Source organism: Saccostrea cucullata, unplaced genomic scaffold (assembly GCF_032062105.1).
Source record: "Saccostrea cucullata isolate Sc308-1 unplaced genomic scaffold, CSIRO_AGI_Scuc_v1 ctg443, whole genome shotgun sequence".
Lineage (NCBI taxonomy): Eukaryota > Metazoa > Mollusca > Bivalvia > Ostreida > Ostreidae > Saccostrea > Saccostrea cuccullata.
The window spans coordinates 523,579-539,087 of NW_026932961.1; the positions used below are offsets into that span (position 1 = coordinate 523,579).

Below are 15,509 nucleotides of genomic sequence, written 5' to 3' on the forward strand. Positions count from 1 at the left end.
TACACGTGGGAAAATATCATTGATAAAAATAAAATTTGGACTCTCAATCTGCAAATAGATACAAATGAAAATACATAAAAGTAAAAGTTTTGAAATGAAGATCGAATTTTTAAAACCCGAAGAAATTAGTACAAAATAAAAATGCTCAGAGTGATTGAGACTTAAAAATACTATCATTTAAAGCTTGTTTAGATTGCCTTCCTACATCCTTTTTTTATTTATTAAGAACATTAACATGTCAAAGCATCCACGTTCAATATTTATGGTCATGTTGTAGAAGACGTTCCCATATAGTTAGTCGCCAATCATACAATTAAAAATGTCAAATGAGTTAGTCTGCAAGGTGTGGAATAATTTTAATATTCTTAAAAAAGCATATTCATGTATAATAATTTTAAAAGATTTACATACAACTATTAAATGATTTTTTTTTACAATATAATCTTTGGTATTTCTAAACGTCAATTTTCAAAATCATTAAGTATGTAAAAAATTAAAACACATAAGGTCGGAAGATTTACAAGTGTATCCTATACACTATTTGCATGTTACACCAGCATCGTCAGAGTGACGACAGTTTTGATACCCGTATTCTCCGTACGGACAATCAAAGAAAGATGACTCCCTATATGCACAGTTGACATTACTCATCCAAATAGGTCCCGATCCTTGTCCAAAATAGCCATTACTACGAGCATAAGAATTTCTAAAAATTGAACAATTAAAAATATTGATCATATAAAAAAAGCCATTTGTTAATTATTTGTAACAGCAAAAAAAAAAAAAAAATTATTAATTACTTACCCTGTATATCCAAGACTTCTGCACAAAGCACGTGCGTCAGAAGAATCCCAGCCGTAATCGCACACAGTGCCCCATTCTCCTTTGATAAACACCTCTACACGTCCTTCGTTGCTTGATTCTCCATTGACAAGTCTAATAAATCCTTAATATAAATAATTTATATTTAAACAGCTTTATTTTATATACTGAATAAATTTAAAATTAAATTAAAAGATTTAGGACAGATGATACAAACAAAAATGGATGTCTGGATTGGTTTTTATTTTTGGACTTTAGTTAATTTTATTGAAAATGATGCAAATGATAAATTTCTAGGAAATTGTAAACCTTTTGTGACGTTCAAATTTCTACCCTTCTAAAACCATCCCTATTATTCTCTACAAATAATTTCACTTCATATTCTATTTTGTGCAACTTTGAATAAAAAAATAAAAACTACGCGGTGAAACCTTTTAATTTTATTAATCAAAGCATGACCCAAGTTGTTATTTTCAAATTTTTTGACAAAAGTTTGTATTATCTGTTCTTAAAAGATAAAAACATCTGTTGTTTGCAGAACGAAGGACGTGAGAGTAAAAATGTTGCAGAGGATAAAGAATTTTCAAGATAATTATGATTTCGTGAAAACAAATAATAGCATTATTTAAAAGTCTTCTCAAAACCACTGTGCTTGAAAATATGAAACTTATCTGAAAGCATCCTCAGCTAGAGTAGATTCAACATTTTCTAAATCATGACCCCCAAGGCTAGGGTCGGGCCATAAATCTTTAAAAATCTTCTCAAGAACAGAAAAGCCATAATTGGTCATATTTATTTGGATGCATCCTCAGCTAGTGTAGATTCAAGTTTGCTCAAATCATGACCCGGGTGTTGGGTGAGATCACAATGGGTGATCAAAGTTTTACAAATACAAGCAGAGGGAAAACCTTTAAAAAAAATTCTTCTTAAGAACAGCAATGCCTTGATTGGTCATATTTATGAAAGCATCCGCAGGTAGCATATTCAAGAATGTTTAAATAATGACCCTCGGGGGTAGGGTGGGGCCACGATATGCTGTCAAACTTTTACATAGGAATACATCCTTGAAAATCTTCTCAAGAACAGCAAAGGCATGCTTCATCACATTTATATGTAATCATCCTCAAGTAGTTTAAATTCAAGTTTTTTAATACATGACCCTTGGGGGTACAGTCAAGCATTATCAAATATATTTATCGAATATGATGATAGAATTTATGACAGTTTACAAAATAGATAATTTATGACCAGTATAAAAACATTTCACTGCCCAAAATAACTCTGTGGAGAGGCTGCATGTAAAAATAGGAATCTAAAATTAACATATTTTACATGCTTTGAAAGAAAAAATGATTTATTTTTTCTAAAAAAAAAAACTCCCGCCACAAAATATAGGCCCTCACATAGTGCTTTTGATATGTATTTTAATCATGGACGTTTAACTGAATATAGTTAGATTGGCACTGTAGAATCCAAATTTACATAAACATTTTTCGTTCTATGGTCTTCGCACAAAGAGACTATTTTTGTGAGAAGATAAAGTCGTAACAGTTCATAATATCAACTGAATCCATTTATTGGTGAAGACAGTAGCTGACTTTGTAATTCAAAGATTTTAAATTATGAGATATTTCGAATCTTATTACAGAAAGATTAGCATGTTTCTCGTCTTTTAGCTTTCCATGATCATCAAGAAGTACATCAAAAAAAGGAAGAAAGATCTCAGAAGGGGCCTTGAGATCAGCAGGTTACTGGATCATTGGAGAAAAGAAGTTGATTTCTAAAATGATACATCATTGTCTCACCTGCAGAAAATTACGTGCTAAACCTTTAGAGCAAAAGATGGCTGACCTCCCAGATGACCGTTTGACGCCTGCTCCGCCTTTCACCTACGTTTGGGTCAATGTGTTGGAGGAATCGGCCAACGACGCAGAAAAAATTATAACATTGCAGGACAGACACAAAATTAGTCGACCGACGAAAAAAGAGGTAAAAATATATAACGGCCAACTGGCCCAAAAAGCGTCTGCCGTTGGTCGTTTTTTCGACATGAGACTGGCGTTTAACCCCTTCTCATACCACTGAATGAAATCAAATAAGACTTTTTTCAGATTTTATTACGTAGTGTCATTGTTACCTCCATTTTTTTTTGATCCGACACATATTTTGGGTTTCACATAGCAAAACATGGACACTGCCAATCTTACATTATATTGAATGGTTTCCATTTCTTATTTACAACTTCTATACCATTGAATAAGATTTAATGATGCTTTCACTGATTCTTTATTAATAACGTAATGCAAGTATGCATCTACTATTTTACTTTTTGATCTAACACTTACTTCAGGTCATTCAGAGCAAAACTTGCACAATGCCATTATATTCATATGGGAGGTAGGTGGAATCATTTAGTGAACTCAGCGGTCACAGTACCTCGTTATACTTATTTTGCTTACGGTTTCTCCCGTCTACTTGATCAAAACATAGGGCTTACATCGGATACATGTATGACCGTTCAACATAGGACGCTTACTCCTTTTGGGTACTTGATACCAACCCTGGACTTTTCGAGGGTTTGTGTGTTATGCACTGGCCACAAGTATATTGTTTATAGACCTTTTTAGATGATAAAAGATTTTTAACAGATGTTTAACTACTAGTATTACGTTACCTTAATTAAAAAAATAACCTTATGTGTTTACAAAATATTACAAACATACTTTTAACATCGCCGGAATAACATACAATTTCCACACTACCATTGGTTCTGCAGTTTCCAGGGGTAATCAAGTCAAATGTACACATTGAAAATGTCCTAGCCGATTCACTGCACCTAATATTGTTAACCAAATGCTCTTCATTTGAACTCCTGTTGCGTAATGAAGCTTGATATCTGCAAGAAACCAAATGCAATGATAAGCACTATTTTCATCATACGCAGTCTAATTTATCTGAAAGCTAATAGATGAAACAAGAGGCCCAGGGGCCACATCTCTCACCTGACCTAAGAAAAAGCACAAATCCGAATTGAAAAGGTTACTGAGGGGGTGGGGGTCTTGAATTCCAATACTACCTGAAAATGCCTCCATATCAATACTGCATATAACTTCTTGAGAAAGTTCTTGCAAATTTATTTTTTGAAATTTTCAACATTTTGTTTGTATATATTACTTTGTAATAATTTGAATTTGACTTCCCATTGTTTCCCACCGTACCCCGAAGGGTACTCATGATTTGCACAAATTCAAATCTTCGATACATGACGATGCTTACATGTCAATATGACTAATCATAGCTTTTCTATTATTCGGAATTTTCCCTTTATTTTCCTATTTAAAACTTTGATCAACCATTAAGACCCTTCCCTACCCTTGGGGGTTATGATTTGAATAAATTTAATTCTGCACTACCTGAGGATGCTTCCATATAAATATCACTAAACATGGCTTTGCTATTCTTTAGAAGATGATTTTTTTAAAAGATGATTTAATGTCAAACTGGGATCCCCCATCTTATCACTGGGGGTTATGATTTGAACAAACTAGAATCTACACTACCTGAGGATGCTTCCATATAAATACATTGTATCACTAATCATGGCTTTGCAGTACTTGAGAGGAAAATTCTTAAAGATTTCCCTGTATATTTCTATGTAAAACTTTAATCGGCCATTGTGGCCCCACCCTACCCCCAGGGGTCATGATTTGAACTTGAATGTATATTACCTGAAGATGATTCAACACGAGTTTCCTCTTTCCTGTCTCCATGGTTCTTGAGAGGAAAATTAAAGATTTTCCCTATATATTCCCATGTAAAATTTTGATCGGCCATTGTTGCCAAATTCGGGAAACTTCTTCAATAAACTCTATGAAATTCTGTTTAAACCAAGGAACAGAAGAAGCATAAGCCTTGTAATTGTATGAATTGGAAAATACAATTTTAAGTGGTAGCAAGTTTGAATCGAACTATGGAAGGTCTGCAAATAAACATGTTATAGTTAGAGATCTTGTCAAAAGGGTCGTCAAATGTGATGTGCGCTTCACTGTTGCGGAACTAATAGAGCTACGCGGTAAAGAATTTGAAAACACTGAAAATTTAGTTCAAGCTATGTCATGTATTAGCATAATTGTTAACAAACTAGGTGTTAAGTGTTATAAATCCAATTTTTTTAATGGAGAAGACGCTACAAACCGTATATTAAATTAAAAAGCAGAGTTATTGTGAGAACCTTTCTCAATGTTTGTTTTGACGTTACTATGTCACAATGTTGGTTAACTGTACTCTGTGGTAATAAAACATATGGTTTTAAAAGTTGGCTAACATGATTTTTATTTAATCAAATGGAATGAAACTTCACACTTCGACAAAGTAAATGTTTTTATTTACGAAAATGTGCTGATCTATAATCTTGAAATAATCGTATAAAGATGAGAAACATTGTTTACGTATTTTTTGAATGACCCTCGTATAGAACCTAATTCAATGCATTGTTACGTCTCACAAATTCCAGAACATTAAAAAATATTAATAAAAGTCGAAGTAAATATTTTTTTTTTCAGAAACATCAAGTCATACAATGTATCAATTACAATTGTAAATTCAGTAATTTTTTGTTTTAAATAAAATTATCTCCAATTTAAGAAACATCAACTCGATATGCATTTCAGGTTCTATAAATAGTACATCAACTATATGCTGTTAAATACTTAATCATGTGATCAAGTTTGAGCCAATCAGAGAGCTTGGAATAAATAATAAAAATAATATATATATATATATATATATATATATATATATATATATATATATATATATATATATATATATATATATATATATATATATATATAGAATTTCTTGTCGCTTTACTTCAACTTGAATAAATTAAAAATATATATATTTACTTGAACAATGTTATCCTTCATTGAGGACAGGATAAAAAAAGGCCACAGAAGTCGACAGAGAAAAACTTATTAATTCCTCAGATAGTGACAAATCGGATACCCCAATATTACCACTGGTAACTATCTTCAATCCAAAGAACAAGAATATTACCCCTGCAGTGCGTCACCTCAACAACATTCTACAGACTGATGAGAAAATGTCCGAAGTATTGGAAAAATATAAATTCATCAATAGTAAAAGACGCTCTAAAAACCTCCGGAGAATATTGTGCAAATCCGTATTTCAACAACGGAATTCATACATGGTCAATAAATGCTCTGATTCACGTTGTGGAACTTGCCGATATAATAAAGAGGGAAGTAATTTTTCACTCGGAGATAAAGCATTTACCATAAATGCAGATATAACTTGTGCATCAAAAAACCTGATTTACTGTAAAACATGCGCTGGATACGGAAAATTATACATAGGCGAAACGGGAACCGCACTTCGAAATAGAGTACACATACACAGACAACATATCAACCAACCCGAGTACAGAAAAATAAAACTCAGTGAACATCTTGCTGTTTGTGGACAGGGGCAATTCTCAGTTAATCCATTTTATAAACTCAAAACAGAGAATATTTCAGAAAGACGGGAAAAAGGAAAACATTTTATCAAGATTTTTAAACCGTCCTTAAATAGTTTAAGACTGTTTCATGACCAGTGTATAAAAAGTGCTAATCGAAAATCTACTTGATTTGGGTCACTATCTATATTTTGTTGGATCATTCGAAATTTCTGTCTGCACATTTAGACAAAAAATGTCATTTATAAACGTTTTCTTACTAATAATAAAACTGCTTCGACTAATCTCGTATGAGACTTCTTCTTGGTATATTTAAAGATTACCATATTTTTGTGTAATCTATCCCTCCTAAAACGTCGGTCTGATTATGCAGTGTGATTCAGTGACAGATAAATGGTTGTAAAAAGGGCATAATAATCCCTTTATTTGCATAGTTAAGTTATATACAGTTGTTATGCAAAAGCAAGTAAATTACAATTTAGTTCTATGACATTGCCTAGTCAGTGAACTTTCTAGTCCCAATTATGTTGACATTAAGTTACTTTTATTAACTGTTGATTTAAAGTCCTAAAATGTGATTGTATCTTATATTGTATGACTTATGATAATATTTGATTGTTTTGATCTGTTTACATGTAATTTGATGCTGATTTTCATTTAAAATATTTTTCAAATTTAATTGAAGGGGATGTAATATAATGACATGAATAATCTTATGTATGACTTAATTAGTATGCAAACTATCTAATGTTTAAAGTCTGAATAAATCAGTTTCCGGTTGCATCATCATGGTGTTCTAATCTAGTCATTACACTCACCTTCAGCGTTTTATGCTCAGGGTGATACATATGTATTTATAAAAATTAAAGAAAAAGTAGTGGCTTCTTGGTTAGTTCCTGAGGTATGAAGGAGATTGCAAACATTCTGAACATTTTATAAATGTTTCTTTTTTTCTAATGGAAGCAACTCTGAGTTTTTATTTCGTTATAAAATATGTCAAGTTCCACTTTTTCATTTCGGAATAAAGGATGAATCCAGCAAGAAATTCTCCGAGAAGGGAGAAGGGTTACATTGTTGTCGATAACACTAAAAAATCCAAACAAGAAAAACCTACTTTAACGTTGGGGAGGGGGTCAACTTTTGATGGACTAGCTAGATTCTTCCATATTCTCATTTTTCCAATCAACTTAATATGAGAATCATTTAACAAAAACATGCCAAAGTAAGAATTTTTATGTCGCTTACCAATTTATCATTATTAAATCTAAATTACAATTCTAAAGATCGATTTCAACTTTTATACTTTGCATATACATATGGTTTTGTAAATATTTGGTGATTTATATGTGCAGTTAAAGTTTGATTTGAAAATATAATGATTAATACGCATTCTTTTTCAAATCTTAATGTCGCTTCATTCATTTACAAATTTCAATTTAGCCATATGAGCGTCATGAAGAGATTGCATGGAATATTAAAAAAAAATCATGTAATAAAAAGAAAGCAAGCCATATTTCTCGAAGAAATGCATGGATCTTTTTCATACAAGTCATAGATGGCTGAAAATCAATTAACTTCCAAAACTATTTTGAATTTGTCCTTTTATCGCAGAATCACGTTAAGAGTTAACATTTCTTGGGGGTGGGGGTGGGGGTGGGGTTCTAGAGTTATTTTCATATATTTATTGTTCTTAATAATTTTAGTGAATTTGAAAAAAAAAATTATCTGGTCTTGATCCCTTGACCTATTTCCGCTTTGGTGGATCTGTCTATGGGGATAATGCCAAATTTTAATTAAACTTTAATCTTCATAGAGTCTGTTTCTGATTCCAAGTTTTAAGTTCTGATGTCTGATGATAATGTGAAAATAGGTCAAATATAACAAAAGTTGCATTATTATCTTCGTATTATATTATAAATTTATGAAATAGAGAGAGAGCGTATAAGGCGACAATCGCGAGGACAAGTTTTATTTTTCTAAAATTATGTTGTCAGTTATGTCATCTTCAACATATTTGATTCATCTATTTTACTGAATGAAATATTGTTTAAAAATTATTTTTTAAGAGCATATCCGAAAAATGGGTACGTTTATGAATATATTAATTAGATCTAGCAATAAGAATTTATTTCTTTTTATTATTATTCAGTTTCTATTCTAGAGCTTGCGTTTAAATGACGGAAAAGTAAATGTAAAATCCATTGTATGTTTTTTTTTTTTTTTTTTTTTTTAAAATGGAGTCTGAACCCATTCTATTTGAAAATTTTTAGAATTTAAAAAAAGTGAGGATAACGAGCATTGATTGATATCGAACATCTTCAAACAATACAAATATTTGAGCATGGCATAAATACGGACCCCCGGAAATATCAGAAGAGGGAACAGGTGCCTAGGAGTAAGCATCCCTTATATTGATTGGTCACACACGCTGTGAGCGCAATGTATTGATCAAGTAAGCAAAGCATTCTGTAATCAAATTTAGTACAAACGGCCTAACAATTGGATGAAAGAAGTAAGTCAAAAACGACTCAGTGGTAAATTAAATGATAATGGAAAAACATTATTTGTCTCAACAAATTCGTTTATCCAGAACACACTAACACACAATAACAAGAAGACGTCGTAGCATATAGTGGTTAACGCATTCAGTCTTACGACTATCATGAGCTTTGAAGAGAGTTCGAATCGTTCGTGAAGCTCTTTTTGTTTCTTTTCACATACCTTTAAAACATAAGTGAAAATATATATTACAAGTATTTATCAATAAGTCATTAAATGACATAAACTTGAGAAAGTGTTTCTTAATTATACTCCCCTCTATACCTCCATTCTTCAAGAAGTATACTGAAGGCAAATCAAACATAGCATTTTCGTATCAATCGCGACAAAATACAAATCAAGTATTGCACATACACCAGCAATGAAAGCATATTTCACCAAATTCTATAATTATTATACCCGCACTTTCTAAAGAAAGTTCGGGTATATTGTTGTTACTCATGTCCGTCCGTCCGTCCGTCCGTCCGTCTGTCACACTTTTCTTCCCTGAACTCCTCCTACATTTTACACAGTAGCTTATTCATCTTTTGGGAGATGGTTGGTGGTGTCATGTAGATGTGCAGTAAAGTTTCGGAATTTTGATTTTGCCCCGGGGGGTCAAATGGGGGTCGAAAAATGACGTTTTTTATGCAAAAAGCCCCGTCTTCCCTGAACTCCTTCTACATTTTACACAGTAGCCTAATCATCTTTTGGGAGATGGTTGGTGGTGTCAGGTAGATGTGCAGTAAGGTTTCTGAATTTTGATTTTGCCCCGGGGGGTCAAATGGGGGTCGAAAAATAACGTTTTTTATACAAAAAGCCCCGTTTTCCCTGAACTCCTCTTACATTTTACTCAGCAGCCTAATCATCTTTTGGGAGATGATTGATGGGGTCATGTACATGTGCAGTAAGGTTTCGGAATTTTGATTTTGCCCCAGGGGGTCATATGGGGGTCAAAAAGTGACGTTTTTTATGCAAAAAGCCCCGTCTTCCCTGAAGTCTTCCTTAATGTTACTCAGAAGCCTAATCATCTTTTAGGAGAGTTAAATATTTTGAAAATTATGTAAAACATCAACGTCAAGGGGTAAAAAAGTATCGCATGCTGGGAAACACCTTGAATTCTTATGAGTAATTAATGTACATGTCAAATGTGAGAGTCATATCTCATCTCAATCAAAAGTTATAAGCAAATGCAACATTTTTGAAAAGTAGGTTAGGCTTGACCGCTTCAAGGTCAAGGTCACAGAGTAAAAGTCATGATTTATTTGGAAAGGTCTTATCACAGGTAATAATATACATGCATTATGATATGAATGCCCTAACTTTTCTCTTTCAAAATGATGAATTTATAACAATTTAATTTTTTTGCAAGTAGGTCAAACTTCTAGGTCACATGTAAAAAAAAACCCATGCCATTCTCACAGGTAAATACTAATACATAAATTTAATATGAATGTCTCTTCTCATTCAGTAGATATGACCGTGATGACCAAGGTTAAATTTATTGAGACAGATGGACAGTCTGACATACAAATGTACATATTTCTATATGAATTGGGTAAAATTGGCCCAGTGGTTCTAGAGAAGTTAAAAAGGTAAAAGTTTTTCAGACAAACAGATGGACGACACGTTACGACAGACGTTATATGCTAAGGAAACCAGAAAAGCTCAAATGAGTGTTTTGAAAGGGTTACAATATGGTTGCAGTATTTGAAAAACTGTTTTTTTCATGCAGAGATATGCATGACCAACATATTCATGTTTATATTTTCTTTAGTAATTTGTTTGTTTGTTGTGAATACATCTCTCTTGGGAATTGTTCCCTTATATGGAGACACCACCAAATAATAATGAAGACAATATGTGTTTATGAAACACTGATGTCCCTGTATGGAAGCCTATGGCGAAGGTTGAAGTTTCTCAAATATATGTCAAACTCAAAGATCAAGGTCAAAGGGTTCAAATTGTTAGTATCAGAAGAAAGTCTTGTCACAAGGAATGCACATGTGAAATAAAGAAATCCCTGGTAATTCCTGTTCAAAAGTTAATTGCCAAGGTTATTTTTTTTTTAAGTGGTTCAAACTCTAGGGTCAAGGTCAAACATATTTATACCTGTTGACAGTTCACAATGAATACACATGTTAAGCATGAAAGCCCTAGCACCTACTGATCAAAATTTAGGCCAAGTTTAAAGTTTGGTATTTTTCTTCTAAAAATTTGTATCCTAGGTCAAGCGATCAGAGGTAAAAATTAATGGTACCCAAATAAAAGGTCTTAATTGTCACAAGAAATAAACCTATAAAATGTGAAAGCCATTTGTAAAGCCCATCCCACTTAAAACTTATGGGCAAGGTTATAATTTCTGCAGACAAATAGACAGACATAATATAAACACAAGAAACAAAATATGTATAATTAATCAAATGGAAAAAAATATACTTTTTAATTGGAATCACAAAATAGATTGTTATTTCAGGGACAGGGAGTGGGTAGGGAGATTGGAATCACCCCCCCTGGAATTTGCTTTGTTATTTAAACAAGACTATATACTGAGGCAAATAAAAAATGACTTTGGACATCCTCCCCCTAACTTAGAAAACATTGACCACACTATCATTGTTTTTATTTTGTTTATTTGTTTTCAGTTTTTTTTTTCTCCTGCTTGTCAGGAAATTCTGGGCTGGAATTTTTTGACTGAGATGTGAACCCCCCTCCCTACTCCCGAAAAAAAAAATCTGGATCCGCACCAGTATTGGCAGTAACTGAATGTCACATCGACAACGGGAGATAACTTCACAACATGAAATTCGTCTAGTGTGGCTTGAGATGATCTTTGACCCTTTTTGAACTTTAACCTAATCGTTTGGGTTTATTTTACCCCCCACTATACTTAAACTTGTACTCACCGACTGCCATAGGTCTCGTCAACTTCATGAAATATAAATCCAATTATAACACAAAATGAATTAATCCAATGCACACCAGACTGTAGCCATGTGCTAATTCCATTTGGCAAACCTTCGTCGATTCCGTCACCTTATCAGATGAAGTGGGAATCGGCCGAGGTGTGCCAAATGGTGTTTAATCTAAAAATATGATAATGGGTGACGCAACGTGATGTGATGTAGAAATTTACATGTTAACATGTATAGTACAAGAACAAATTTTAAATTAATTCATAACAAACGATGTTTTAACAAAACTTTTCCATCTAGCCTATTCCAAAAAGTATGTGCTGTGTGATTGTGGTGTCGAGGGGGGGGGGGGGATTAGTAAATCTAAAAAGGTCCTATTATGAGCAAAACATTTATCAAAATCTAATTTACATCATTAATAGAATTCAAACTGGTATATAATGAATTAAGCATGTAAAATAAATATAAGAGGTTCTGAGTTATAGGTCACAGGGTCTGAGAATTTCATACTCAATTTGATGAATACATGTAAATTATAGAATTATTTTGACTTTTTCCTTGGAAAGCCGCCCAATATGTAGGAGCGTGTATTTAGAGGCAAACACCTTAGTGCGGGTATTACTGTCTCATGACAGCATCTAGTTTATTCCTGTTTTACTTCATTCGACTAATAAATGCTTCTCTTGTGATTATGTATGCCAATGCTTTTTCGAAACTGTTTAAATCACAATATCTTTTATCAAAAAACAATAAATCTTAATTTCATGCAAATCACAAAAAGGATCCGAAAAAAATGTTGCCATCGCAAAAGTATGCTGCATACTATATTATAGCATTGACTCAAAAGAAGTATAGCCCAATTTCTTTAAAAAGCTTAATTTATAGAAATCAGATGATTTGTCGTTGGTAAATAGGGGAGAAAACTTAAATACAATCACTTTCACTACAGAATATCGTTTGAAACAAGATGTGTTTGTGAAACACTATGCGCCCGGTGGCAACAAAGTTCAAAAAACTATTTTAGCAGATGAGTCATAGTCAAGGTCACAGGGTCATTGACCTTAGTGTCATTTGAAAGATCTTTATTCGTAAACTGTGCATACCAAATATGAAGTTTCTATCTCTCATGGTTCAAAAGTTATGGCGAAAACTCGAAAAAGCTATTTTAGCTTATAGGTCACAGTCAGGGTCACAAGGTCATAAATCTTGGTGTCATTTGAAAGAGCTTCATTGGTGGAGTATGCATACCAAATATGAAGTCTCTATCTCTCTTGGTTCAAAAGTTATGGCGAAGATTAAAGTTGACAACAGACAGACAGACAAACAGATAAACAGACAAACAGACAAACAGACAGGACAAAAACAATATACACCTCGGATCTATCGATCCGGGCGCATAAAAATTATGAACATTTGAAATAATTCAAATTCAGCGAAAATCCTATATTAACTTACTAAATGAGAACGGTATCGAATTTCTAACAGGTTTTCATTTTAAAAATTACTCAAAGAAATCTACAATGATACTATAAAGGTTGAAGAAATCTGTACAGGTGATATGCCTAATGTAGTTCATGCAGTGATGAACGCAATGGGTTTTCTTAAAAAATAAAGAAGAAAATATTCAGTGGATGTAAATATTACGCTATGAATGATGGTATCTTACTTAGAAACTATAATTTGTTTCCTCTATCAACATTGTGACTTCATTGCATTGTTGTTGACTTTATCATCAAGTAACGTTATAACATGACATGTTTGAATTGTTTTGAAATGTAAAACGTCTGAAGAAGTAATGAAAGCGCTTACATTTTACGAACATTGTTGCCTTGTCATTTTTTATTCTAATACATATATATGCGAGCTTACCCAGAGTAACCAAGGCTTTTGCAAAGAAATTTTGTACTTGAATCTTGCCAGCTATCCCTGCACAATGTTCTCCAAGAACCATTTATTAATATTTTAGGTATTACAACAATCTTCTCTTGTGCAAAGGTTTCCTGCGCAAATCTTACAATATCTGAAAGAAATAAAAGAAAGCTTTAACGTCTTTCAATTGTTCAAGCCATTCTATATAAATAAGAGGTCTTAATATGCGAGTTTCGAGATTGTAACTCTCCTAAGACAGAGGCACAAAAAGTATTTCAATCAGAATTGAAGTAAAAACAGGTTGTTTTGTATACAAGCATAAAAAAAATAAATGAACGATGTTTACGGCTTTTAAAATTCATTTAATATTATAGAAAGGTAATAATGTTAAACAGTGATGCATTTGCTGGTTTAATTAAGCTCAACTATGCATATCTACAAATCTACTTTCAATTAGGATACTCGAAAAAGTACGAAAGCCGGATGGGCTCATTTCTGAAAAGATAAAAAAAATATTTAACTCGTTATAACGAGTTAATTGTCTCGTTATAATGACTTAGTTATCTCGTTATAACGAGTTAGTATCTCGTTATAACGAGTTAATTATCTCGTTATAACGAGTTGATTATCTCGTTATAACGACTTAGTTTTATCTCGTTATAAGGAATTACTTGTTTCGTTATAACGAGTTAGTATCTCGTTATAACGAGTTAATTTTCTCGTTATAACGATTTAGTTTTCTCGATATAACGAGTTAATTATCTCGTTATAACGAGTTAATTATTTAGTTATAACGAGTTAATTATCTCGTTATAACGACTTAGTTTTCTCGCTATAACGAGTTAATTATCTCGTTATAACGAGTTAATTATCTCGTTATAACGAGTTAATTATCTCGTTATAACGAGTTAATTATCTCGTTTTAACGAGTTAGTTTTCTCGTTATAACGAAATAATAAGTTGCCCCTTTATTTCCAAATTTAATAGCAATATAGGAATTAAAATTGGCTGTAGTTTTAATGTCAATAGACCAGTTTTTAACTCGTTATAACGAGAAAAATTAACTCGTTATAACGAGAAAATTTATTTGTTATAACGAGATAATTAACTCGTTAAAACGAGATAATAAGTCATTATAACGAGATAATTAAGTCGTTATAACGAGATAACTTACTCGTTATAACGAGATAACTAAGTCGTTATAACGAGATAACTAACTCGTTATAACGAGATAATTAACTCGTTATAATGAGATAATTAACTCGTTATAATGAGATAACTAAGTCGTTATAACGAGATACTAACTCGTTATAACGAAATACTAACTCGTTATAACGAGATAATTAACTCGTTATAACGAGATACTAACTCGTTATAACGAGATAACTAATTCGTTATAACGAGATAATTAACTCGTTATAACGAGTTAAATATTTTTTTATCTTTTCAGAAATGAGCCTATCCGGCTTTCGTAAAAAAAGAAAGAACTTATAGAAATAAAATGCTTCCTTGATTGTGCAAACCTTTAAGAAAAGAGTAAGTGCGACATTTAGATTGCCACCCTACGAAAGCCATGAAGGGACACGTCGATTTCTCAAAAAAGTACAAATTAATTTGAGATCTCGAATTACAAAAACCGTTCCCACGGTTTATCAATTCGTTCCCTCGGTTTATAATTCGAGATCTCGAAATACACAAAGCGTTCCCACGGATTATCAATTCGTTCCCTCGATTCATAATTCGACGAACCCACGGATTACCAATTCGTTCCCTCGATTCATAATTCGAGATCTCGAATTACATAATTCGTTTTCACAGATTATTAATTCGAGATCTCGATTTGTAACATCAGTCTAATGATTTTGGCAATCAGTGCTATTGAATCC

The 15,509-nt window shown here is 32.5% G+C and overlaps 1 protein-coding gene across 2 annotated transcripts; it reads right to left on the reverse strand.

Moving 5' to 3' along the window:
* Positions 1-344: 344 nt before the first annotated feature.
* LOC134236677 (scavenger receptor class A member 5-like) lies at positions 345-13,843 on the reverse strand. Of its 2 annotated transcripts, none has more exons than XM_062718854.1 (4): positions 13,624-13,843; positions 3,585-3,718; positions 805-946; positions 345-706 (listed from the first exon to the last, which is right to left on the reverse strand). In XM_062718854.1, exons 2-4 carry the CDS (start codon positions 3,628-3,630, stop codon positions 538-540), a joined length of 357 nt encoding a protein of 118 aa, XP_062574838.1. In that variant the 5' UTR covers positions 3,631-3,718; positions 13,624-13,843; the 3' UTR covers positions 345-537. The 2 variants fall into 2 exon arrangements, with proteins under 2 accessions (XP_062574838.1, XP_062574837.1); XM_062718853.1 differs by having other exon boundaries at positions 3,546-3,718; positions 13,624-13,809.
* Positions 13,844-15,509: the final 1,666 nt, after the last annotated feature.